Source organism: Pantherophis guttatus, chromosome 2 (genome assembly GCF_059756535.1).
Source record: "Pantherophis guttatus breed Tessera chromosome 2, ASM5975653v1, whole genome shotgun sequence".
In the NCBI taxonomy this organism is placed as follows: Eukaryota; Metazoa; Chordata; class Lepidosauria; order Squamata; family Colubridae; genus Pantherophis; species Pantherophis guttatus.
The window spans coordinates 153,115,712-153,141,230 of NC_142064.1; the positions used below are offsets into that span (position 1 = coordinate 153,115,712).

At 39.6% G+C, this 25,519-nt stretch overlaps 1 protein-coding gene across 2 annotated transcripts in view; it reads right to left on the bottom strand.

Moving 5' to 3' along the window:
• SDK2 (sidekick cell adhesion molecule 2) overlaps window positions 1-25,519 on the bottom strand; it is a 418,564-nt gene that overhangs the window by 86,672 nt on the left and 306,373 nt on the right. For both annotated transcript variants that reach the window (XM_060688791.2, XM_060688790.2), the window contains exons 3-5: window positions 19,520-19,626; window positions 13,135-13,282; window positions 1,618-1,751 (exon numbers count right to left, since the gene is read on the bottom strand). In XM_060688791.2, the coding sequence (XP_060544774.2) occupies window positions 1,618-1,751; window positions 13,135-13,282; window positions 19,520-19,626 (389 nt within the window). The remainder of the gene's footprint in view (window positions 1-1,617; window positions 1,752-13,134; window positions 13,283-19,519; window positions 19,627-25,519) is intronic.

Sequence of the window (25,519 nt, forward strand, 5' to 3'; positions counted from 1 at the left end):
CAGAGAAGCCAGGTGCAAAGAGACAATGGCAACAAAACTGAGCTTTAGGGACCATTGGTTCACCAGAAAATAAGCAAGGCATAAACTTCAGCCCTCCTCCCACTTAGCTGCAGCACTTAGGTTTAAAGTAATTTGTACTGTGCTAGCCTCTTGAAACGGTGTGGCTGGCATTTATTCAGACAGCCCTTCTAGATCCTTAAACTGACAAGAGATTCAGGCTGCAATCTTATACACATTTTCGTTCCTTGCAGAAAGCACAATGACAACGAACAATTGCATCGTCAAGTGCGGGCAGTGTCTCAAAGTTCTAGGACATGTCCCAGCAACATATAGTCCATCAATCATGCAGCCCTCATATTTGCTTTTATGATTTATTGTCAATGCAATGACCTCGTTGGTGCTCTGACTTCTGTTGCTATCCAGCACACGCTGCCCATCTCCTTGTTCTATGACAGTATTAAAAAACAAAATGTGGAGGAAAGACTCTGCATAAGATTTCTTCTCCACAGCTCCTTAAATAATTGTTTGGGAGCTGACTGTTTTGGGGAAGAAGACAAAACCATCTCCAGCCATTCCCTTCTGTAACTCAATTTTCACCAGGATCGCTTAAAAGATGGCCAAAGCACCCCTCAAGGTTGCCAATTCCTTTGTAGCATATGTTGTGTGCACCAATGTTGTCTCTACAAGGTGCAGGACTGTCAAACTCTCTCTGATTCTTCCTGGGAAGAACAGAACCTTCATCTATAATACTCAAAGGCTGATATCTCGATCACTCAGCTGTCCCCCCCGGTCTGGAAAAGTTGCATTTCTCTATAAGCAGATTGAGAGAGGATTCACTGGATGTTAAAGTAAATTAAAGTCCTAGCTTCACTTGAATGGGCCCGAGCATGACCTACTAGCTGCTTCATATAGAAAATTAAAATACTGTATTTTTTGGAGTATAAGACGCACCTTTTTCCCCCCAAAAAAGAGGGTGAAAATCTGGTGCGTCTTATACTCTGAATGTAGCCCCGCCCAGCTTCTCAAAGGGAGGTTTCAGAGGCTGAAAAAGCATCAGAAAAGAAGCTTCAGAAAAGAAGCCCCCAAACAGAGCTTCAGAGGCTTTTTTTCTGAAGCTGTTTCAGAGACAGAAAAAAAAAGTTTTTTCTGAAACAGAGTTTCAGAAGTTTCAGAGGCAGAAAAAAAAAAAGCAAGGCACAGAGCTCACAACCAACGAACCTGTTGCTAAAATTCACCTCTGGAAACAGCTGATTGGGGGTATTCTGGGAGGCTGATCCATCTGCCAATCAGCTTTTTTCTTATTTTCCTCCCTAAAAACTAAGGTGCATCTTATACTCTGAAAAATATCGTCTAGATGGGATGAATGATGTTGGTGTTTATGACAATAACAATAACACTGTTATATTTGTTCCACAGTAGATAGCTTGATGTTGTAGTTTGCTCTTCCGCTGCAAAGAAGCACTGGCACACATGGAGCAGGTACACGATTTTTCTCCTGCCCCAACTGAATTGATATCTACCAGACTGCTGCTAAAAAGACAGATGAACCTTTTCAGAAAATCAGTCAGCTGGAATCCAAAAGCCCTTTCCCCATTTTTCACCCAAAAGAGCACTTACTCTCCACAGTGAGCACGATGGGCTGGCTGGTTTTATTGTCTCCATTCTTGTCATTTACAGCTTGCACATAGTATCTTCCAGCATCAGGGGCCACCGTTGACAAGATCACCAGTGTGTTCTCCAGCGTGATAGCTCTGGATGGAGAAAAAAAGTGGATTTAGCACCGGATATGTATCAAGGATAAAAGGTTCTAAGTTACATTGTTAAAAGTGTTTGCGCTTTCCTATTCATCCTACATGAGCTCTCAAACTTTTCCTTGTAATAACTAGCCTAGGAAGATACACCTGATTTAAAAGTTTTCAGCAGAGAATACACCAGTCATCTAGTGGTGGATTCTACTTATCTTTACTACCGGTTCGCAATGGGATCACGTGTGTGCCTTGCTTCTGCGCATGCGCAGATCACTGATGACAACATCTGGGGTGGTGGGCGGGGCCTCTCGTCAGTTTTACTAGCGGTTCTTGCAAACCAGTCCGAACCAGGGGTAACCCACCACTGCAGTCATCCCATATTGCATTACAATCCACTGTCGGAATGCTGAACTTGGGTTGTTCCTTTAGGAAGCTGTTGGCTTTCACGGCTTTCCATGTTCAGATAAAAGTGACTCCAATCTCTCTCTTTTCCTGACTATGTACTTACTGACTCCTTGCTCCAATTTCTGAAAGGTATACAAATCAGTTTTTTCCCCAGGCATTCCAGTAAGCAAACTTTTTGGTTTTGTATTGGCTTTTATTTTTTCACCACTGAAAATAAACAAAAGCCACTACTGGAACTGAGTAATCTACCACAGAATTACTTGATTACAGGATCCAGGAAGGCAGGAACCTCTTTGCTTCTGAAGTACAGCCATGCTATAATTTAGAGTTCAAATACTATCAACCAACCAACCAACCAACCAACCAACCTCCTATCTATCTATCTATCTATCTATCTATCTATCTATCTATCTATCTATCTATCTATCTAGTATGTATGTGTCTGTCTGTCTGTCTGTCTGTCTGTCTGTCTGTCTGTCTGTCTATTGAGATGTATATACATATTTGTTCCTCTGTGGATTCAAGTTATTAAATGTACTGTACTTTGCTATAATGAAATTGTACATCATGCACCAATCAATATATGGTGTTGAAACTGTGGAAAAACTAACTAAGTTGGAAGGATCACCTGCTTTTTATCATTAGAGTTTCTACTGAAAGCATATGCCATAAACCATAGGATAGAAACTGAAATTACAGAAGAAACAGGAAATCATGCTGCTATTTCAAGTTGGCATTTGTTTTAAGCCTGGAAATTGCATGCATAGCTGCACACATCTGCAGATATGAAATAATGAACATTTCAAAATAAATATTATATGATTGTTCAGAGCAGCATAGATATGCATTGAAAAATGCCTGGGGGAGGGGGTGAGATTTGGAAAAATATCCTTCTTTCTCTAATTGCCATTCTCTAACCAGATATCGAAGCAGATTGCAAAGAAAATGTCACATAACCACTTACACAACTTTAAATCACTCCCACCTGCAACAACCTGTAAGACCACTAGATTGGAACATTTAAAATTAAGCGGGTGTGCATTAAACACAATAATTAAAAGGCTGCTATATAAGTAACCTATGGAGAAATGGGAACACTAAGAGAGAAATAGCATTTGGAGAATGATTTGTGGTATGCATTTTTGCTACATAAATATATAAAACGTCACAATATTAGGATAACAGAGTACAGGTCCTTGATTTATGACCACCATTGGGATTGGCATTTCAGTCACTATGTCATGTGGTTGTTAAGTGAATCATCATGTGACTGGATCCCATTTTATGACTATTTTTATTGTGGTCAATGAGTGAACCATGCAGATTTTAGGTCAATCTGGCTTCCCTAATTGATGTTGCGTGTTGGAAACTGGCTGGAAAAGTCACAAAATCATGTGACTGCAGGATGCTGCAACCAGTTGTAAATGTGAACTGGTTGCCAAGTGCCCGAATTGTGATCAGTTGACCATGGGGGTTGTGCAATGACTGTTAAGTTTGAGGACAGGTTATAAATAATTTTTTTCCAACTTTGACTTGTGACTTTGAACCATCATTAAATAAACTATTGTAAATCAAGGACTAGCTATACTAATGATGAGCCTGAATCTCTCTCTCTCTCTCTCTCTCTCTCTCTCTCTCCCTCTCTCTCTCTCTCTCTCTCTCTCTCTCTCTCTCTCTCTCACACACACACACACACACACACACACACACAAATGGTATCTGTACATATCAGAATATGTAACTATGTGTCAGAAAGTCCAGTTGCCTCTTGAAAAAACACCTTTGGGACAATCATGATCTGGATGACTGAAAATCTCCATAGACATACTCTGTGTGTGTATGTGTGTGTGTGTGTGTGTATACACACACATATTTCTTTATTATATTGTTATTTTCTATTTGTTTTAAATTTGTATTAGTTTATCGTCATAATTGTAATTTTTTAATAAAATCACTATATATATATATTTAAAATCAAACATACAGTTGGTTTCTGAAGATTAGCTGACTACAATGCATAAACTAAACATTTGCAAAATAGTGAAACTACTTTCACCTTGAATGAAAAGCAATTAAAATATATTTCTCATTTCCTTTGCCTGTCTTTAAATTATCTTGGTAGCTACACACTCAAGAGAGGGAACAGGTTGGATGTTCATAGATTAATAGTTTTCTTTTTCTTTTTGAAGAATGATCTGATCTTCTGGAACTATAAAATCTTCTGGGGGAGAGGAATTACAATATATTTTACCATTAGATTTGCTATGAAAGAACTCTTCAAAACTGCCTTCACACACATGGAAAATCACTCAGATCATTCCTTGTATAATAGATCTGAGATGTAATAGATGTTACACACGTGTTTTCACAGCTGTGTGTTTGTGTATGTGAGAGAAACTTAGCACCGGGGTAAGTGTTGACTCTAAAGTGGCACAAATATTCTCTTTTGGATTTTTTTTTTTAAGAATATGGGCTTTTCTACTATCTGTGCAAATAGAAGATGAGTATATTTGTGCCCCCAAGATGTTAATTTTTTTAATGGAATTGAATTAATATTCTCCTTAAAATATTTGTGCGTTTGTATGAGATGAAGTCAGTTCTCACCTCTCCTTCCCTTTGCAAGAACCTGCACAAATACGTTGCATATGGGATTGTTTTATTTCTTTAGCCCTATGCTAAACACAAACTGAAGAGACAACCTCCAACATTCTAGTTCCAGTTCCTTTGCAATGTCTATTACTGATTTTGAACAGCTGATAAAGTATCCAGGTTGTGGCTTGCAAGTTCCTTGTCTGTGTTGATTCCAGACAAACTGCTAACTCTGTGATTTATCTTTACCAGAAACCAACCATTCCTGAGCTTTATTCTGCTTGTGTCAGGCTTCACACTCAGCCTTGGTAGTAACTCACTAGTCTCCATACACTTACACCTTGTAGTCTAACTTCTCAGCTAGCCTTGGCAGACTCAAAGATATGGTTCATCTAAACTAGAATCGTTACTGAAGACACGAATGAAGCCTGATATACAACAGTTGAACACCCATTATGGCTCCAAGATGTCACAGATTGATACAGATTCTCAATGTTTACATTCTAGCTTTTAAACCCACTTTCTCAAAGTAATGAATATTTGGGGTAGGTTGTTTGATGGTCTTAGATGTTTGAGATACATTTATAACATGACAGTTTCTTCCTTAGGAACTGCTGCCTCCCACCCTGCTACCATAAAACCTTAATACTTGGTTTTTAAAATATAATATTTCCATTAGAGACTGGAATTGATTTAGCTTTTCTACTAATTTGAGGGGATTATGTTATTCACCTACCAAGCTGCTGGCCAATATGCTGATAAAAATGTAACGGAGTCCCTGTGGATTTTACTCTGCTACGACTATAGGCACAGTGCTCATCTCTGTTTCAAGGTCATTGAGCCAGTGCTGCTGGAATACATTTCCATAATCATGTGGCCAGCATGATGTCATGGACCACTGTTACCTTCCCAACAAAGTGGTACCTATGTATCTACTCATATTTGTATGCTTTTGAGCTGCTAGGTTAGCAGGAGCTGGAGTGAGGACGAGAGCTCAGCTCATCACATAGAGCTCAGGTCTCAAACCTGGGCTGCCAACTTTCAAGCCAACAAGCCCAGCATCTTAACTGCTGAGCCACGGTGCCACACCTTTTCTATACCCTGGTACCAGAGTGTAAAAGGAATTCTGGAAAAAGGAGTCCTCCTTTCTCAAACATCGTGGGAAAATTCTTTATTGTTACATTATTATCTCTGGACTATGTGAAAAGGGTGCTCCAAAATGCAAAATAACTGATTGATACTCTGAAATTGTTGATGTATGCACAAATCTTTTGACAGGCATGAAGACTGATAAAACATGTAATACTGAAGTTGACCTATCAGCATCACCTATACAGAGCTTGAAAACTAGGTTCTGCTGATTGGCCTGGAGCCTCAATGAGGGTGTGGCTAATGGACTGAGATAAGATCCCATCCCATGTACATCTTGCTCCTTTCCTTACCATCCTTGATGATTTTTAGTCAATTTTAATGTTGATATTCATTTTTTTAATATTTTAATGCTTTATTTTGTTGTTTTTAAATTGGTGGTAAGCCACCTAAAATATACTATTCATTGATGTGTATATTAAGTTATGAATAATATATCAATATTCATTAATATTAATGATCCCAGTAGCATTCCAGTTTAAAAATAATTTTAATTGTGGTTTGTCGCACAGTCAGCCAGATGTTTAGATTGTATTTGGCACTTTTATCCACTATTGAGTCTTTCCCAACGACCTGAGATAGGCAGGTGTTATTTTTTCATGGCGTTACATCATCGCAGGAAGTAAGCTGTTCTAAATAAAGCTGCCTTTTGTAATTGACTAAGGGTGATTTTGTCAATGCCGATGCCATTCAGGTGGTGCTCCAGATATTTTGGGATTGCACCCAACATGCATATCACTACTGACACTATCTTTGCTTTCTTTTGCTACAGATATTCTACTTCTATATGCAGGCCTTTGTATTTTGTTATTTTCTTCAATTCTTTCTCTTCTATTCAGCTGTCTCCAAGTACTGCCTGGACATTTCTGTTTTTTTTATCAACAGTTGTTAAATCTGGGATGTTATTTGGCAGTTGTTCGCCTGTTTGAATTCTAAAATCCCAGAACACTTTAACTTCTTCATTTTCTATTATTTTGTCTGCTTTATGGTCACACCTGTTCTTGCTTGCAGACAAACAGCATTTCTTGCAAATATTCCAATGCATCATTGTTCCTACTTTGTCATGCTGTTATTTTGCCATCTTCTTGCAGCAGCTAACTGCAAGAAGATGGCAATTTCACTGTTTCTTCAGATTCTTTGCAGAGATGGCATTTGCTATCTGTTGCTGTCTTCCCAATTCTAGCTTTGTATGCATTTGTTCTTCAGACTTGATCTTGTGCATCCAGAATTAGTCTCTCCATCTCCATTTTTAATGTTCTTGTTCTTAGCTATTGTGAAATCTTGTTATAGAATTCTTTATTGGCCAAGTGTGATAGGACACACAAGGAATTTGTCTTAGTGCATATGCTCTCGGTGTACATAAAAGAAAAGATACATCGTCAAGAATCATAAGTTACAACACTTAATAATAGTCATAGGGAAACAGTCAATATAAATCTTAAGGATACCAGGAACAAGGTTACAGTCATAAGTGGGAGGAGATGGGTGATAGGAATGATGAGAAGATTAATAGTACTACAGACTAGTGAATAGTTTGACAGTGTTGAGGGAATTATGTGTTTAGCAGAGTGATGGCGTTCGGGAAAAAACTGTTCTTGTGTCTAGTTGTTCTGGTGTGCAGTGCTCTATAGCATCGTTTTGAGGGTAAGAGTTGAAACAGTTTATGTCCAGGTTGCGAGGGGTCTTTAAATATTTTCACAGCCCTCTTTTTGACTTGTGCAGTATACAGGTCCCCAATGGAAGACTGGTTGCTAGTAATTGTTTTTTCTGCAGCTCTAATTATTCTCTGAAGTCTGTGTCTGTCTTGTTAGGTTGCAGAACCAAACCAGACAGTTATAGAGGTGCAGATGATAGACTCAATAATTCCTCTGTAGAACTCTATCAGCAGCTCCTTGGACAGTTTGAGCTTTCTGAGTTGGCACAGAAAGAACATTCTTTGTTGTGCTTTTTTGATGACGTTTTTGACATTGGGTGTCCATTTTAGGTCGTGAGATATGGTAGAACCTAAAAATTTGAAGGTCTCTACTGTTGATATTGTGTTGTCTAGTATTGTAAGAGGTGGTAGTATGGGAGGGTTTTTCCTAAAGTCCACCACCATTTCTACAGTTTTGAGTTATCTGCTTTTCCTGTTATTACTACTGTTTATTACTATTAACATTAGAACGCTAGTGTATCATTTAAACACAAAGTTACAAGACAGTAAGTAAAGAGGACGGAAATTATGAGCAAGCAATGAAGTATTGGCAGTGAACATACTATACCACATTTAAATACTTTAGTAAGTAATATGAACTAGTTTTGATGGTACATTATTATAAATGAACAAATATTTACACCTACACATGAGGACCTCATGGCAGTGCAACAGGACACAATTAATGTTTCTAGTTTCTGGGCAAGATCTCTTTACTTTGTACATATTTTCATTTTGTATTTTATATTTTAATTTTTATGTCATATAGTAAACCTTATTTTAACTGTGATGCTTCTGACACAAGTAAGCAAACAATGAATGAATGAATGCCAGAGAATTAAATCAGTTGTAACGAAGTGACTCTATTATGTGAATCTATTGTTTAATCTATTGTTTCCAAGTAGAGTCTTTTAAACAGCTTACAAATAAGGGACTACGATAATAGCAAAAAAAGCAAGCAAACGACGAATGCAACAAAACTACATTAAAGATTAACGACGGCAAGCAAAATAATAATTATGTGTGCTAATGCAACAGTATCTTCACAATAGATTTTGAAGATTTGATCTTCCTTTCATCATGAAATCCAAAATCTGGATGTTGCAAATTGTGGGAAAAGTAGTGGCAGGGGATCACAACACTAAAGCTAATTTATTTTTACAGAAATGTATTTATTTATTTGCATAAGGCTATCCAACTCTAACAGACTCTGGGTGGCATACAATAAAAGCAATAATAAAATACAAATTGAAAACCTCAAAATGCTTAGAAGAAAACAACCAATCTAAAATTTAAAATATCCAGGGCCCATCACTCTCTCTAAACTAAGGCCTGTGGGAAGAGCCATGTTTTCAGGGATTTTTTAAAAATGCAGTCAGGGTGGGAGTCAGATGAATCCCAGTGGGGAAATATTAAGGGAGTTCAGCTGATTAAGAACTTTGCTTGTACATTGTTTTGAAACTATATGGAACTAAATATGCTGAGCTTTGTGCATACATAAAAATAAGCTGTGGAATATAGGGTGTGGTCATTTATCTGTCTTTATACCGTATATTGTTCTCAAGTAATTGAGAGCTCTCTATGAATCAAGTAATATATGCAAAGTTCTAAATTCACTAGATACAAATTGCTTATTCAGAGACACTCAGTTGGCACTGCTGAGAAGATCTGATCACATATTTCTTGTTTCTACTTCTCGCCAGGAAGTAATTTTGGGTGGGAAACAATACATTACACTCTTCCAAGACTGTGATACCCATGATCTAAATGTTCACACATTTAGAACCATCCAATATTGTGTCACTGAATTGCTTCTTGGGAGTTTTCATGCTCCTGGAGAAATATATCATTATTTGTAAATTATTCTATGTTCTTCATTTCTTCAATGTCTTGAAACCACTACTAATAGTAATAAAAGTACTATTTCTGCTATGTGGGGGAAACTCAGGATCATTCTACCATTACACATGACCCAGAGATAGAGTTAAGATGTACTTGCCTGACTAGTAGAGATTACAAAGAAACATTTTTGCATATATCTGTAATTGGAGCTTTCACTTTGGCTCCTGAAAAATAGTTGGGTAGATCATACAAAACAGGATATCAAGGTAGGTGAAGATGGAGTCAAAGTGTTAATTGCTGAGCTGCTATTTTGGTGAACAATTCCACAAGCCACAAAGAAACAAGCATGTTTCCATCAGCAACATTTTAAAAATGAATCAGCTTTTATTGTGTTTGGGAGACATAGCTTATAAACAAATTAGTCCAGAATTACAACAGCAATCTTACTGATGTTTTGCCTTGAGAATGCCTTAATGAGGCATTCACTTGTTCAAACATAGCTCATGGAGGCAATTTTGTACAGTTTTTTTTCTACATTCAATTCACACCAGTTGCTTTCTGCCAGGGAACTCAACAGTCCTTTCACTACAATGAAGTAGGGTCCACTTTCATACTGGCTGCTCTAATGAGCATCCTAAGAAACTCCTCGGAGAAAGAAACCTACTGCAAATATGTACACTTATACACTCCTATGATACCATGTTTTCCTGAAAATAAGACTGGGTCTTATATTAATTTTTGCTCCAAAAGATGCATTCGGGCTTATTTTCTGGTTAGGTCTTATTTTCGGGGAAATATGGTACTAAATGCATCCATCTGTCTGACAATCTTAACTCGGGCTTATTTGGAGGGTAGGGCTTATATTACCATCATCCTGAAAAATCATGCTAGGACTTATTTTCGAGGAAACAGGGTAGCCTATGTGAGAGAACTGAGCAATCTCACCACTTATTGTGGTTTAACTTTGACTGCTGAACTGCATTTGGGGCCAATGGATAAGCATATGAAGAATGGTTGTAGGGCTAGTCTAGAGAAAAGAAGGACTAGAAGTGACATGATAGCAGTGTTATTATTGTCAATATTTGAGAGGTTGCCACAAAGAAGAGGGGGTCAGTTTATTTTTCCAGAGCACCAGAAGGCAAGATAAGAAACCATTGATGGAAACTAATCAAAGAAAGAAGCGACCTGGAATGGACGAGAAACTTCCTAACAGTGAGAACAATTAACCAGTGGAATGGCTTGCCTTCAGAAGTTGTAGGTGCTTCATCACTGGAGGTTTTAAAGAAGAGACTGCAGAGCCATTTGTCTGAAATGGTATAGAGTCTCCTGCTTGAGCAGGGGGTTGAACTAGAAGACCTTCAAGATCCCTTCTAGCTCTATTCTGATTGATTGATTGATTGAAATCTATGAAGGATTCCATGGAACAAATATGGAGAGAAGCTGCTCATAAGAACAAAGCTCTATTCGCTATCTGCAGCAAGATGCATAATTATTCACATACTGTGGAACAAATACAGTAAACAAATGTACAATTTTCTCAATGTCATACTTTCCTTATATCTGGATTAATGTTACTGGCCTCCACACCCCTTTCCTTCATACCCTTTATGTGAGTAATGTCTGCAAGCATATAAAGAGAGAGGTAGCTGCTAGGAAAACATCCCCTCTTAAAAAAATATTCTTGCTGCTAGGACAGCGGTGAAATCTGGATGGATCTATCCAGCTCGCGCAAATTGGTAGCGCTGGCGGCGGGAGGCTCTGCCCACCCAATGGGACATTATTACGTCCTGTTTTTGACCCTCTGCGCATACTCCTGTCTGCTCCCGTTCCTGAACTGGTAGCGAAGGTAAGTGGATTTCACCGCTGTGCTAGGGTATTGCTGCATCTTACTATGAATGTATCTGTCTAGATTGAGAGTCTTGGCAATTTTCCCCCTTCTTTTCCTGAATCAAACATTACAGCTTGTAAGGACGAGCAGATGCCCCTCCTTACAGCTCTCTTCCTCCTCTCTCTTGCTTAAATTCATTTTCTCCATGATAAACAAAGCCATTAGTTTATCAAGTCTATCTCCAGATTTTAATGTGATGAGTCTAAGACATCTGTTGAACATCTTTAATGTTAGTTTAACAAGAACACATTTGGCTGCTTTCCCTTGCATTTTCTCCATTAAAACTAGACGTGACAAGGATGCCATCAGATAAACAGGGCAGCTAATGTGTCTGCTTCATGACTTTCCATTGGGGATGAAGGTTATCTTTTTTAATGGCCATGTTCGGGGGCTTGTTTATAAATGTACCTCGTGACTTGGAGCACTTCATCTTGGCCTACAATAGTCCGATTGCTGCATATGTTGCCAGATCGTATTTTTTTTTCTTTTATTAGTTTATCAGGCAAATCGTATTTCTGACTATAATCAGACTGCTCACATGCCCTCACCTCATGTTCATCTATCAAGATTTCAGCATCGGTTTTAGACCCCCTGTTGATGTTTCTGGATCTGAGAGTATTAAGTCCCTTCATTAACCATCAGGGTTCTTGGAAGAAACACAACAGCTGGGAAGAACAACCTAATGAGGAGGAGGTGAGAAAGACACACTTCTGTGCTTGCCAAGAGAGCAAGGATACCAAGCTGGAAACACTGAGTTTAAAATGCAATATATGAGTAAGTTACCTGCAGTATTTGTTCTTTTTTGCCCACATTCACTACTCACATTCACTACTTTGTTATTCGTTATTTATTGGCTTTGGAGAATGGGGGTAGAGATGGCTCACATACTAATGGTGAAACAAACTACTTCCATTAATAATATAAATACAGGCAGTGTTCCACTTACGACCACAATCGAGCCCAAAATTTATGTTGCTAAATGAAACATTTATTAAATGAGATTTCCCCTGTTTTATGACCTTTCCCGCCACAGTCGTTAAGTGAATCCTGCAGTTGTTAAATTAGTAACACGGTTGTTCAGTGAATCTGGTTTCCCCATTGACTTTAGTTGTCAGAAGGTCCTGAAGGGATCACATGACCCCTGGGACACTGCAACCGTCATAAATATGAGTCATTTGCCAAGCGTATGAATTTTGAACATGCGACACAGGGATGATTTAACGGTCACAAGTGTGAAAAACAGTGATAAGTCACTTTTTTCAGTGCCGTTGTAACTTTGAACAGTCACTAAATGAACTGTTGTAAGTCGAGGATTACCTGTAGTCATCTTCCAGGTCAAAGTCCCACTCATTGGAGCAGGAATATGAGAATCATCACTTGTCATCATCTGGAACAATAATGTATGGTGGTATATTTAAATAAAGTAGAAAGCTATGGCTGTTTCAGCCAAGCCACCTGAATGGAACCTGTGTGCAAATAGTGCTTGCTGGTACCTCAGAGGCAGAGTGGATACAATTCCCGAAGCAGGTGAGTAATTAGCAAGGGATGAAAGGCAAGATTCTCAGGTGGAAAGGGAAGCGAGAGCAGGTATAATAAGGAGTTCTGAAAATCACCAAAGGTGGCATTGTTTCTGGGCCACTTCTCCTGTCTTTTAGGTGCAAAAGCCTCCATGTTGTCTAGGGCTATTACCAATATTGGCTAGCCACCTTGTAAGATTCTACTCCAAAGAAAAGTGAGCGGCATCCAGCCATCTTATGAAATATCTTTTACCTCAGTATTTTTCATAGAATGTGGTGGGTTTTTTTTTGTTCTTTACTCACATGCGACTGCTGGGAGGGATTTTGCGCCCATCACGGAACCACGTGACCTGTGGACGAGGGAAACTGGCAATGCGGGGAGCACGGATGACGGCCGCTTCACCATGGGAGACACTCTGCTGCTTCTCTTTCTCTTCAAAGCTTCCCATGTCTGGTCAAGGTGCGTGTGGGGAGAGTGGAGAGAAAAACAGCAGTAAATAAATATGAGCCACCAAGATACGATATAATGAGGTAAGCCACTGCCATAAAGTGTGTGTGCGTTTGTGTACCTCCATGATATCCACCTTGGTAAAGGAACTGAGAAGAAGTGGAAAATAATAAGACATGGCATTTGCCAGTTTAAGAGCACTTTAGATTCTACCTGTTCTACCTTTCACATTTTGAGCATGCCGGCATTCAAGTACAGATAGTCCTCAACGTAAGACACCAATTGAGTCCAAAATTTATGTTGCAAAGTGAGAAATTGGTTAAGTGAGTTTTGCCCTGTTTTACGACTTTCCTTGACAGGTTTGTTAAGTGAATCATTGCAGTTGTTAAATTAGTAACATGGTTGGTGAATGTGTCTTCCCCATTGACGTTGCTTGTCAGATGGTCGCAAAAGGGGATCACATGACCCCAGGACACTACACCGTGATAAATGTGAGTCAGTTGTCAAGCATCCGAATGTAAATCATGTGCCCATGGGGATGCTGCAATGGTCATAAGTGTGAAAAATAGTCAAAAGTCACTTTTGTCACTTCAAACAGTCACTTCAGTGAACTGCTGTAAGTCGAGAACTATTTGTATGCATTCAGTCAATCATTTCCAGTTATGGGACTAGGATAGGGCAGGGTAAGAATGTGGAGCCACAAGATAAGGTATGAACAGGCAAAAATCCAGAGTGGGGAAGACCTAAATCATACACAAATTATGTTCAGCAATTCTGAAAGCACCTGACCATCGCTATCCAGCAGTCTACTCATAATTTGTTTTTGGTTCTCTGCCTGAAACCATGGAAGAGAAGAGCTCATCCAGGCATCCTGATGGGTCACAACTGTATTAAGCTCCATCTCACCATCCGTCTCTCTTTGGAGCCTCAATTTTATCATGATTATTCTCAGAGAATCACTAAGGCCACTGTAGAGATGCATTGATGTTATTGGAGTAATCATACTCAACATTTTTAGCCTTTGGAATGGGGGTAGCGACTTGTTTCTTTTAAATAAAATAGATGTGAAACTCTGTTCAAAATCTTAATTCAGCTACGTTTGAATTGTTTAAAAAAAAAAGAGAAGCAAAGCATTGGGAGGCACCACAATATTTCTCTTAGGGCTGCATGCAATTTCTGGGCTGCCAATTACCCACCCCATTCCAGGCAAGAATACACCAGAAGGTGCCCTTTGTATATTCTTTTAGGAAAAGGACAAAAGTGGCTAGGAAACCTGAAGTTCCAATTTTTCACAGCTAACAAAACCCAAAGACCCAGGTCATTCCTACCCTTGGAACCCTGACAGATTGCTCAGCCTTTTCTTTACACAGCAAGTGGCTTTGTGTAGTATTTTGATGGAGGCAATGGATTGCTAAGTGCCAAAATGTCCATGTCATGTACAAGGTATGAAAGGATATCCATACAAATGACAGTTTTCTCCTTGCAAAATATACGGGAGTAATATGGCAGGACCATTCTTAGTCACTGCATGTGTGTTCTTTGAAAGGTGGCAATTTATATATGTGAATGAGCACCCTTCACAGCTGACACAATAAAACATGCCTTCTATAGCTTCTTGGAGGGAAAAAAAAAATTGTATCGCAAGAAGCGGCCAAAAAGCTGCAGTGGGGGGAACAAACTTCTTTAGAACGCAGTTATTAAGGTGCCTCTCCAGATTCTTTAGAGCAAAAGCCACACAAATGAATGTTTCACACACTTTACCCTGGCATTGACCTGTGGTTAACAAACTCTCTTTTACAGACAGACCCTGCAAACAAAGCTTTGTTCTTCTACATTCAGAGCATTCTCCTCTACTGCTGGTAGACATTTGTTGTGAGTCGTGCCTCTTGTATGCCCACTCTCGCTCACCCCTAAAAATGGCCAAATAGCTTTCAGACACGGGTACCTACAGCGGGGTGCCTTTCTTCTCCTCACACAATGCAACCAGCAACCTTGTCTCTGAAGGGATGGAGGTCAGGGCCTCCTCATGGCCGCAGCTGTTTGTGTGTAGGAAATTTATAGCACCTTTAATAATAATAGTACTAATGACAAAACGGGGGTGGGGATGGGGGTGGGGGAGACATTTTATTGACTTGATTTAATTGCTGTAATTAAAAACGTGTAAGGAATCTCTTTTTAACGACTTGGCCATTAGCAGCACCACAGCTGCCTGATTAATTTCCTATTAGCTGCCTGATTTGCCATCAACCTTTGGAGAAGGGGGCTGTTTTTGGGGAGGGGGAAATGGCAAAATTGGAACAGGAAGGGAGAGAGGGATTTTAAGGCAGGCTCTGTAAGAGCTGGGTTTAGCCCAGGCTAAGGGTGAAATGTGGAATTGAAAGCAACCTTCAGACTCTGTGCCTGGCTGAGGCCCCAGGAACACTAGTTTCTTAAGGCTATTTTAAACGTTTGGAACATTTCCCCCCAGTTTGTGGAAACAGATTCATGAACGTAAGGTTAGGAGATGCCCATGGATCTGCTTTTTTCCCAATCTTTGACAGCAATTATTTCCTTTTCCCAATTGCGGGAGAGGGAAAAATATCTTTCTCCCTGACAGAAAGGCGAAGAGTCCTGAAAATTGGCATACTAAATCTTGAGTCTTTGCAGAATGTTTCCACACACTAAAAGCCACAAGATGTCCCTCCCCCGCACCAACCCCAGCCAACACTTTCCACTGGCTCTCTTTATTTTAATTTTCTTTTGCACTAGAGATCATTGGCTCATAGATCTTCATTTGGAGAACGCTGATGAAGCACCAAGTCCACTTAGGCTGATTCCCAATTTGGGACTACATCTAATAAGGAACATCAGGAGGGAAGTTAAGGAGATATCTTTGGAGATATCAACTTCAGGCTTCACACACATTCAACTTCATTATGGAGGCTTGAAGCTGTGGCAGAACAGCCCTTAAACAACAAAACAACAGGCACCGGAGAGACAGTAGTCTTTTCTTCAATCAGCTTCTTATAGCTGCAAATAACTGAGTACACAAAGGGGAGTAAATGCCACAATAGGGAAATTGATTCTACCATTCCATATCTGTAGCATAACAGTGCAGCAGCAACTCACTATGATAGAGGAATACATTGTCAGAAGATGGCAGGCTTCCTTCTTTATCTTTTTTATGTTGAAGTGTATCAATTAATGTTAATTCCCCGTACATTAGTTCTGCTTTTTTTTTTTTGAACCAGAATTCGCTTGGTACCTTTGAAGTGACTCATATTACTGGAATTCTGACTCAGGATTTTGAATTGCTGAGAACATAAACTTAGGTTACAGGTAGTCCTTGACTTACAACCATTCGTTTAGTGACTATTGAAAGTTACAATAACACTCAAAAAAGTGACTTATGACTGCTTTTCACACTTACGACTGTTATAGCATTTCCCCATGGTCACATGATCAAAATTCAGGTGCTTGGCAATTGTTTCATATTTATGATGGTTGCAGTGTCCAAAGGGGATCACGTGATTCCCTTTCGGGACCTTCTGAAAAAGCAAAGTGAACGGGGAAGCCAGATTCACTTAACAACCATGTTACTAACTTAACGACTGCAGGGATTCACTTAACAACTGTGGCGAGAAAGGCCGTAAAATGGGACAAAACTCACTTAACCAATGTCTTGCTTAGCAACAGAAATGTTGGGCACAATTGTGGTCGCAAATCGAGGACTACCTGTACTAGATTGGGGAAGGCTATGTTAAGACTTATAAATATTCCTGTGTTCCGAAGTGTTGTCCTCCAAATTACTTCTTATCCCAGATAAAATCCCTCCTCTCTTGCTTCCCAGACAGTATACTCTGCAGTGGCAAGGCGTAAGATTCCCCAGCTAATTGTCATAGGTGCCAGCGGCCTGATCCAGATTCTGCTGCCGACTGAAGCTTGGTCATTAATGTTTCAGGCTTCTTGCCTGCATGTTGGAGAGACTAGATCTGATTTATACAGACAGCTTATCCCTCCGACAGGCAATGGTGGTGTAATTGTTATAAATGCTGTTTACTTTCCCTGCCTTCCAGAAAGTGTTGTGGAGGAGAATGGCTTGCTTTTGCTAAAAACTATCTGAAGGATTTAACGTTTCAGGAAAATAGCTTCTCAAACTGGATTTCCACGAACTTTAATGAAATGTGTTATAACAGCATTTCTCAACTTGATGATGTCTGGACTTCAACTCCTAAAATTCCCCAGCCACCTCGTCAAGTTGCCCAGGTTGAGAAACACTGTGTTATAATACTAACCTTCCCCTTAATCTGCTGACTGCCTCCCACAGCTATTTCAGCCCTTTTTACGCTCACTTAGCCATCCAGTTTCCAGGTCTTCTGATGACCCTCAAACCCCCAAGAACTTTCTTCTTTATAAGAAAATCTTAAGGGACCAAAGGTCAAAACTATTACGTGAAAATAGGAAAAAAACAAAAACCATCAGGTCTCACTTGCCATTGAAATTTTTTACAAATAATGATGTGCAATCTGAAAGGGCTTTAAAAAGAGAAGCAAGAAATTGAGAAAAAAAAAAGACATTTAAATGTAATCTCTCAGCATGGAAGAAGCAGACATTGCTTTTGTGATTTGAGGTTTCTATGATTTGGCACAGCTATCAAAGGTCAGCTTATTGTTGACAGAGGATTAATAAAGTGTGATAAAGCCTGGAAGGTGACTTCTAATATATAGAGCACAGCTACAAAAATTCCTTTCATGATTCCGATATCTAAAAAATTTGCAGTTGGCTGAGCGATGTCCTTTGCAAGTTCCTCTAATCTCGATCTGAAAAAGGTGAAAGAAGTCCTGGTTTGATGATGTTCTTTTCATATAGTTCATAACTCACACTGTTAAGAAAGAGCCTTTCCGTTAATTTCAGTTTCCCTGCTTTTCTCTTCCAGTTTGTTGGTGCGAATTCTATTTTGCATGGCTCAACTGAAGAGCTCTTTAGCTCCCAACAATTTTTTTTTTTAAATTTGATTTATATGCCGCCCTTCTCCGGGGACTCAGGGCAGCTTACAATGTGTTAAGCAATAGCCTTCATACTTTTGTATATTTATACAAAGTCAGCTTATTGCCCCCACAAACTGGGTTCTCATTTTACCTACCTTAGAAAGGATGGAAGGCTGAGTCAACCTTGAGCCTGGTGAGATTCGAACTTACAGTAATTGCAGGCAGCTGGTGTTAATCACAATGCTATCAGTCTGCTGAGCCACCACTTTTTTTCACTTAACTTTGCTTATTAAGGATCATCCAAATGTTGCTCAACTGTTAATACTGACCAGTAGTGGGTTCCACTTTGCTACTGGTTCGGAAACGGGAGCACGCGTGTGTACATGCTCACTTCACTCGTGTGCGGCGCTTCTGTGCATATGCAGAACCTTCTGCACATGTGCAGAGCGTCTGTGATGACATCCGGGTGGGTGGGTGGGTGGAGCATCCCACTGCTGCCACTACCGGTTTGCCCAAATTGGGGCGAACCGGTAGAAACCCACAACTGATACTGACTGGTTGTTCTATTAGTGACCAAGGATAAATTCTGGTTGTTGTTTTTTTTTTAAAAAAAAAATAAGGTACCAGAGCCTTCTTACCTAAAAATTTATCACTGAAATTAGCAAAATTTCCTGACTTTGATGGAGAAGACAATATAGGGGCTGCTTGCAATTAGAAGGAAATCCAAAGCAACCTCACAATTAACTTGGCAAAGCAACTTGGCAAAGCAAGTGAATGCATTTCTAAACTGTCCAAAAGTTCATAAAATAAAATAACAACATACACGAATGTAATAATAGAAGGCAAACCCCCAAGTAGAGAACACAAAATTGCAACTGAAGCAATTCCTTTATCCTGCATTGTCTTAGGAATGATTCTTTTACGAAAGTGTTTTCAGACTCACAGAATCAAAGCCCATGTTTGACTAATCAGCTATAATTCCCTTTGGTATTCTGTGACATGCTCTTCCATACAGCTTTGCCCCTTAGTTAATTTTCTCCTTTTTGCTTGAAGTACTTCTTCCACTCTGGAGAGGTCCTTCATAACGTGCACTGCACCTTTAAAGCCTTTTAAAATCCTAATCTCATTATCCCATTTTTAACAAGTGGTCCAAACATTAATTCAGGCAACATGACAATCTTGGCCGCCCTTTTGACTTGTAGCTGTCTTTGTTATAGAAGGATGCCTTGCGCATTCCTAAACCATTGGGAGGATAGGGCTCATCAGCACTTACATGCCACTTGTACTTCGGTCTGTCTTTGCAGCAGGGCTCCCATGCGATTGCGCACAATGCAGCGGTAGAAGCCGGCGTGGGTTCGGTCCAGGGATGTGATCATGTACCTTAATAAAAAGAGAAGAAGAAGGGAGAGAATGAGAGAGATGGAGGAGAAAAGGGAGATGATGAAATTGAACAATATACTACTACATACGCCAAGGGATACATAGCTAAGAGATACATAACCAAGCCATAATCTTACACATCTCGATTAGTTACAGCAACTCTTCTTTGTCTCTGTTCTGATAGCATGGCCTACTTTCCCATAAGCTTTTATTATTCACTTGCCATTTTCACTTATTAGACTTTAATTATAAAAAAAATCATTTAAAATTCTGCTGTTGGAACAAAAAAAAAATTACAAAGGGGTCAAAGAACACAGTGTGTAAGATCTGTTGCAAACTTGATTTTTTGAACAATCTGCATTTTTATTTGGGATAAGGCAAGCTTCCTTCCTAATTAAAGAAGGAAAGTTACCTGGAGTTCTGAGCTGCAGTAGGATCAACATGTAGAAGACGACTCTGCCTTCTACTTCCTGATTCCAGGCAGGGTATGAAACTCTTGAGTAGCTGTTTGAAGGCAGTCTGGAGATGGATGGATGGATGGATGGATGGGGAGGTGGGAGAAGAAGCAAAAAATTTATCCATGCAAAATTGGGGGTGGGAAAAGTTTGGATACAGGATTCAAATGATCTTTGATAAGATCACATCATCATCTCTGTATTTTAGATGAATTTCTTAATTTGGTGTTGCCTGGGTAAGCATAATTCAGCAGCTGTCTTTACCAACTTGGTTGGTCCGTCTTCTCTATCCCTATCTGGGGAAAAAAGAACTAATTTCAGTAATGTATACAGCAGAGGTGAAATGCTCCCAGTTCGGGCTGGATCACTCGATCCGGTAGCGATGGCGGTGGGTGGTTCGGAGAACTGGTAGCAAAAATCCCTGTGCCCCCCCCCCCCCGCCCAGCTGAGCAGCGCGATCATCAGAGGCTTTTTTTTTTACTTTTAAAAGCATTTTTTTCTACAACCTCTTCGGCCGAAAATATGCTTTTAAAAGTAAAAAAAAAAAGCGTCTGATTATCGTGTGGCTCAGCTGGGATCGTCAGAGACTTTTAAAAGCATTTTTTCTACAGCCTCTTTGACCGAAGAGGTTGTAAAAAAAATGCTTTGAAAAATAAATTTAAAAAGTTGGCCACACCCACCCAGTCCCCTTACCCTCTCTCCCCACCAAGCCACGCCCACAGAACCGGTAGGAACAAATTTTACATTTCACCACTGGTATACAGTATTTATCACATACTAAGAGGCTATCTTTGAAAATGTTTCAGATATTTTAATTAAGGTAAAACATGGCCTCTTGGATCTTGGATGGAGTAAAGGGATGAATCAGTTTACCAACAGACTCCCTGATTGCCAGAACATTTCCAGATCCAATTCAAAAAAGGAGCTTGTGCTTGGATGTTTTGAGCCTCAACCTCATGAACCTGCTGATGTATATCTTTTGACTTGCCACTAAGGTTTGTAAAGCTGTCAGGAAACAGCAAAGGGCCTTTCCTGATGGTCCTACACAAGGGGAAGACAGGTGGCTATCTTTAACAAGGTTTTGTAATCCTGTTTTTTCTACTTTTATTTGGCTTTTAACTACTTTGTGTTTTATATACCTTTCTATTTATCTTTTCAAATTAGATCGCTTTAAAAGGTTCACACTTACCTTTGTTGGAAACAGATGTTTAATTTTATGAATAATTTATATGGATACTAAATTGTATGTTTTATATTGTAAGCTGTGTTGTACAAACTGCCGTTATGTTGCAAGGCATCTAATATATGCCTTGGACAAATATATTTTCTGGGATGAGAAGATTCTGATTCCTGACAAAGAAGCTGATCATTTTCTTCAGATTGGATTATCCCATAATATTTACATTGAAGGGGAAGGATGAAGGAAGGGAGGGAGGGAGGAATAATCACTGTGCACTGTTACAGGTCCATTTAATATAATATCCCTATATCTGTATAAAATTATTCTAGTATTAATTCAGAGTGGGTAACAGAATCATTCTGAAGCAGCCAAATTTTAGGTGAGAAAATGTTCCTTCATGTAGAATTATATGAAACTGGCTAGTATTGTCATATTGCTTTGTTGCATCGCTCTGAAGTAGCTTTATACCAATGGACAATTATTTTGGGCAATTTTCATCCACCTCTACCTTTGAATCAGGGGTGAAATCTACTTACCTTCCCAACCGGTCCGGAAGTCACGTGCGCACACGGACCTTCTGCGCATGCGCAAACCCTTCTGTGCATGCGCAGAGGGTAAAAAACACATTACTTCCTGGTTAAAACCAGGAAGTAACGATAACTGGGTGGGTGGGCAGAGCTTCATGCTGCCATCGCTACTGGTTCTCCGAACCACCGGCTGCCATCGCTACCAGTTCGGCCGAAATGGTCCGAACCGGGAGCATTTCACCCCTGCTTTGAATTTTCAAATTCATATACCCTCCCAGTCCAATTGCCTGTTCGATCATTCTTTGCATTCTGTGAAATTGTCATGATGATGGTCCCACCAGAGCTATAAAACTCTTCCTCTCCTCTCCTTTCGAACATTTCTCACCAAAGTAAGAGACGAGGGAAATGTAAAACGAATAACAATTTTCCTTCTTTTTGGAATATCAATGGTAGGAAAGGAATATGTACATTGCTCAAATACTAATGTCACACAAATCATTTTCTAGTAGAAATACTTTTGAACCTCTATTTCCAGCCCCTGAACTTTACATTTAGCAAATTCTGCTATGTATCACAATGAAATATGTAGGGACAGTTTTCTAAGGATTGACAATAGGATGGACAAGATACATATACCTACATATTACTCATGAGAACCCAGAGATGGAAAACGTGAAGAATTAAGGATGGAAATGTATGAACCTGCTGATTAACAAGGAAGGGAAACAATGAGGAATAAATTTGGGGCACACTATGGGGGGCAACTAGTAAAAAGTCTTGAATCTATATTTCTAGTTTAATCCATCTGAAAAGAAAGATCTAGTCTTGAGCAGTAATTCATATTGTTTCCTTGCAGAAATGAGAGAAACCAGAAGATGGAAACTCAGAGGAAATAAGTCAAAGAATCTACACGGCTTTCAACCCCCACACCCTCAAATTTAATCAAGTGCTGAAAAATGCCAGAGGCTCCTTTGATACAAGTTTGTTTGTTCTTTTCAATACACAATTTAAATTAAAGTTTAATAATGAGAGGTGATTATCTAATGATTGCCTTGAAGTCTAGAGACACTCCTTCTTTTCCATGTACGCAGTGCTGTTGTTTGCTTTCAGAAGGCAGTTAAAAAAAAACAAACCACCATCTCAAACTGTGAATAAGGAGGGCAAATCCAATAGAGCCAGGCAGACTGTCTGCCTTGCTGATATTAGCATGGAGGCTGTCCATGTGGTGACTGCACATTTGGAAGCTTTGAAGTTCAGAAAATAGTAGGAATCTTGCTTCAAGGCACCAAGGTGACAGCTAGTGGTTTAGGTTGCTACGGACAAGAATATGCAAGAGGCACTAACAGCTGTTACCTCTCTCCAGAAGCGCCGTTATTTGAAATGTCAGAAATAGCCTGTTAGACCAAGATAATGTTGTCTAAAGTAATGGGCACATATGCTCTTTGCTCACACCATTGTTACTCTTTTCGTTGGGATATAATCACAACTATTCTTTGTCAAAGACTGGGTTGCCATGGCTCTTCTATACAAGTTCATCATCTCGTTAGTCTCAAGTTCAGCCGCAGCCACAAACAGAATGCAAGGATCCTACATTTCCTTTTTCATTAGCAAGCGAATGGAATATCTTTTCCTGAAGCGATATAAAGGAGAAATTAATATAGGGAATAAATTACACAAAGAGTAAAGCATCATGGGCAGTATATTGTCTCCCATGATTGAGTGCAATCCAATATCTGCTCTAAGTAAGGGAATTGATTTCTCATCAAGGGGAGATTGACAGTGGTAGGTTGCTACCAGTTCACCCTGGATCCGGCAAACAGATAACGGCGGCGGGAGGCTCCGCCCACCCGCCTGGATGTCTCTGTGCATGCGCAGAAGCTTCTGTGCATGTGCAAAAGTGTCACACTCACATGGGAGCACCCACGCGCCCACGATCAAACCAGTAGTGGCCGAAATTGAAACCCACTACTGGTGAGTGGGTCGGCAGGGAGTCTATAGAAGGAGTCTCCAAACTTGGCAACTTTTAAGATCTGTGGACTTCAATTCCCATAATACCTTAACCAGCATAGCTTCTGGGAGCCAGCATAGCCTTCTGGGAGTTGAAGTTCACAAGTCTTAAAGTTGCCAAATATGGAAACCTCTGGTCTAGAGATAAGATCTTTCTATCCTGACACAGAACCCTTTATTTTTACCTTCTATTATTACTCAATACTACTAGCGCTATATCTGGCTGTAGAATTTCTAATCCGAATTTAAATAATTTCTCTTGTTACTTCATTCCAAAATATGTGTTTTACCAAATTTAACTTACAAATTCCTTTACATTTATGTTATGCCTTTCGTTCCAGGGTGGTGCTTGTTTTGTTTTGTTTTTTGTGCTCACGGTTTCCTTGGTAAGGTTTTGGAAAGTGGTTTGCCATTACCTTCTTTCTAGGGCTGAGAGACAGCAGCTGGCCCATCAAGCTGGCTACATGCCTGAGGAGGATTAGAACTCACAGCCTCCTGGTTTCTATCCTGGTATCTTCAAAGCATCATACCAAACTGTCTCCCCCAGAAAAAGCATGCTCTGTTCTTTTTTTCCTTTTATGTATTGGAACTAATAGCTACATTAAAAAAAGTCTTTGTGCTCAAACTGTACTATTTATTATTCTTCCTTCATGAAAGTAAATAGTAACTTCTTGGTTTCTAAAAATATCCATAATTTATTGTTATTTCCAAATCAGTAAATAGCAGTAAATCAGTAAATATCTTTAAAAAAAAAGACAGGTTCTGCTTATACATGTTTCTCATAATTCACAAATGCACTTCTAATCTTGCGCTACAATTTTATTTCTATATTTTAGATCATTTCTATGCCACCCCAATCATATAACTCTAGGCTGCTTTCTACACATAAAAACAGTTTTAAAAACTGCAGTAAAATAATATAGTAAGAAAAATGGAATAGATATACTGTACCCCTAATATCTTAAGATGCAAAAGTCCAATGAAAAAAAGACTCTTCAATTTTATTTATTTACTTGATTGATGAAAAGGATTATCTTTACCTCGAGGGCTGGTGCAGAAACAGAGCTGGCATATTTTCTGACCTCCCCCTTTCTCCTCCCTTTAGCTCTACAGAGGTGGAGAACACACAGCATACTTTGCTGACTCAAATTTGTAGGGTAGCCAGATTCTATTTGAAGCAGACAGTCTCCAAGGTAACTAGGACCCAAGCCACAAAGGGTTTTGTAGGTTATAATCAGCTTTTTTAATTGTATGAGAAACTTATATTGAACCACTATTCAGCCATTGAAGAGCCATCGCTCTCTGCTCATTGGGTTTTTGCTGGGGAGGCTACAGCCCTCTGCATTATGAACCACTTGAAGTTTCTGAATAATTTTCAGAGCCAGCTCCAAATAGAGGGCACGGCAGTAGTCCTTACAGAACATGATGAAAGAGTGAATGACTATGGGCTGCAGATCAAGTTCCAAGAATAATGCCCCAGTTGAAGCTGGGCAAAAGTTCTCACAGCCATAGGTTGCTGCTGCTGCTGCAGGAACCTATGATTCCAAGAATTCTCTTTGATCCCAAGACTTCTTCTTTCTAGAACAGTGCATTCTGGAACACTGCAATCCCATCTGGAGGAAATATGCAATTTCCAAGGAACCAGACAATTTCTGAACAAACAACCGCTCCATCGTACAGGATTCAACTTTATCATATTTCAAATGATCCAGCCCCTGCCAGCC